The 1,961-nt window shown below is 40.8% G+C and overlaps 1 protein-coding gene across 1 annotated transcript; it reads left to right on the top strand.

Moving 5' to 3' along the window:
- Nucleotides 1-429: 429 nt before the first annotated feature.
- LOC125220627 lies at nt 430-1,051 on the top strand. The gene is made up of 2 exons (XM_048122782.1): nt 430-723; nt 818-1,051. Exons 1-2 carry the CDS (start codon nt 430-432, stop codon nt 1,049-1,051), a joined length of 528 nt encoding a protein of 175 aa, XP_047978739.1.
- The last annotated feature ends 910 nt before the right edge of the window (nt 1,052-1,961 follow it).

Below are 1,961 nucleotides of genomic sequence, written 5' to 3'. Positions count from 1 at the left end.
CACATCGCCATGGGCTTCGTGACGGCGTTGCCGAGGACCCTAAAAGGGAATACCGCGATCTGGGTGATTATAGATCGACTTACCAAGAGTGCACACTTTATACCAATTCCCGTAACCCATGGATAAGATAGGATAGCTCGGATCTACATTCAAGAGATCGTGCGATTACATGGAGTCCCAGTGACTATTACGTCTGATCGTGACCCGAAGTTCACCTCGAAATTTTGGATTAGTCTACAGCGCGAACTTGGAACACGCTTAAACTTTAGCACGGCTTTTCACCCACAGTCCGATGGACAATCCGAAAGAACGATACAAACTCTCGAGGATATGCTAAGAGCCGTGGTGCTCGACCGAGGCGGAAGTTGGGAGACCGCACTCCCTCTGATCGAGTTTGCTTACAACAACAGCTTCCAAGCAACGATCAGCATGGCGCCGTATAAAGCACTTTATGGAAGGAAGTGTAGATCTCCGCTCTACTGGAATGAAGTTGGCGAACGAAGGGCACTTGGACTCGATGCAGTCGAAGAGATGGTCGAAATCGTTCGACAAATCCGTGCGCGAATGAAGGAAGCCCAGGACAGACAAAGGTCGTACGCCGACGTCCGGCGGACGGACTTACAATTCCAAGACGGTGATAAAGTTTTCCTCAAGGTATCCCCGTCGAAAGGGATAACGCGTTTTGGGGTTAAAGGAAAAGCTGAAACCGTGTTTTATCGGACCGTACGAAATTCTTGAAGGAGTAGGACCCGTAGCTTATCGATTAGCGCTGCCGCCCAGCCTTGGGAGTCTGCACAACGTCTTCCATGTGTCGTAGTTGCGAAAATACGTGTTCGATCCGAAGCATGTGATTCGCTACGAGGAAGTTGCCGTAAACACGAATCTGAGCTACGAGGAGCAACCCCAGATGATCTTGGATCGAAAGGTTCAAACCTCGAGAAACAAATCTACTGCCTTCGTGAAAATACAATGGAGAAACTACGGGTCCGAAGAAGCCACGTGGGAGCTTGAGGACAAGATGATGGAACTATACCCAGAACTCTTTCCATAAAGGTACCAAATTTCGGGACGAAATTTCTTTTAAGTGTGGTAGGATGTAACATCCCGGATTTTTGAACCCTAATTTTAGAGCCCTAAAATTTTATTGATGACGTGGGAGACGTGAATTAATTGATGAACGAATTTATTGCATGAGTTCTTATGACCGAGTTGTGTCTAGGGTTGCGTGGGAAGTTTGAAAAGTCAAACTTGTTGATTATATGATGTGGCATGTGGGTAATAAAATTATGCGGTGAATTATTTGTTTAAGGGTGAGTGAGAATATTAGGGAAAATTTCCATAAATACTAGCCATATAATTTTGAGATTTTCGAACCCCTTGACTTTTTGGAGAAGGAATTCTATTTTTTCGGATTTAATTTAATTCTTGGGATATTTATCCAAATTAAATCCAAAACCCAATTATTTCCCTATTTCTTAATGGGAAAAATCGAACCATATTATTATTAAGGTGATTTTCGAAAATCACCTATCTTTGGGAAGGAAGAATTTATTTTCTTTTAATTGATCCCTTACTTGATTTCCTTCCATACCTAGAATTAAATTATTCTACCAAATCTTTCCATACCTCAAGAGATCTTGCCATATCTTATTTTAGTTAATATTAAAAAATCCATGCCTTATTTAAGGCACATATTACACGCCTATTTTCTATGCCAATGGGGGAGGATTTTTATTTTTATTTTGCTCCGTGATATTTTATTCTACTCCGTAAAATATACCAAAATAAAATATCGGCTAATTAAGGGCCATATATTTCGAAAATTCCATACTTGATACCCTAGTCTATTTTTGTTATTTCTTCTTCCCTACTCCACAATATTTGTTTTATTTAATTGTGGAGAATGAAATCTTACCAAATATTCTCTTTTATTTACCTAAAGATCTTATTGAGCACTATAA

Source organism: Salvia hispanica, chromosome 4 (assembly GCF_023119035.1).
Source record: "Salvia hispanica cultivar TCC Black 2014 chromosome 4, UniMelb_Shisp_WGS_1.0, whole genome shotgun sequence".
NCBI classification, from domain to species: domain Eukaryota; kingdom Viridiplantae; phylum Streptophyta; class Magnoliopsida; order Lamiales; family Lamiaceae; genus Salvia; species Salvia hispanica.
Note: the sequence above shows the minus strand (reverse complement) of the source record. Positions and strands in the feature narration are given on the sequence as shown.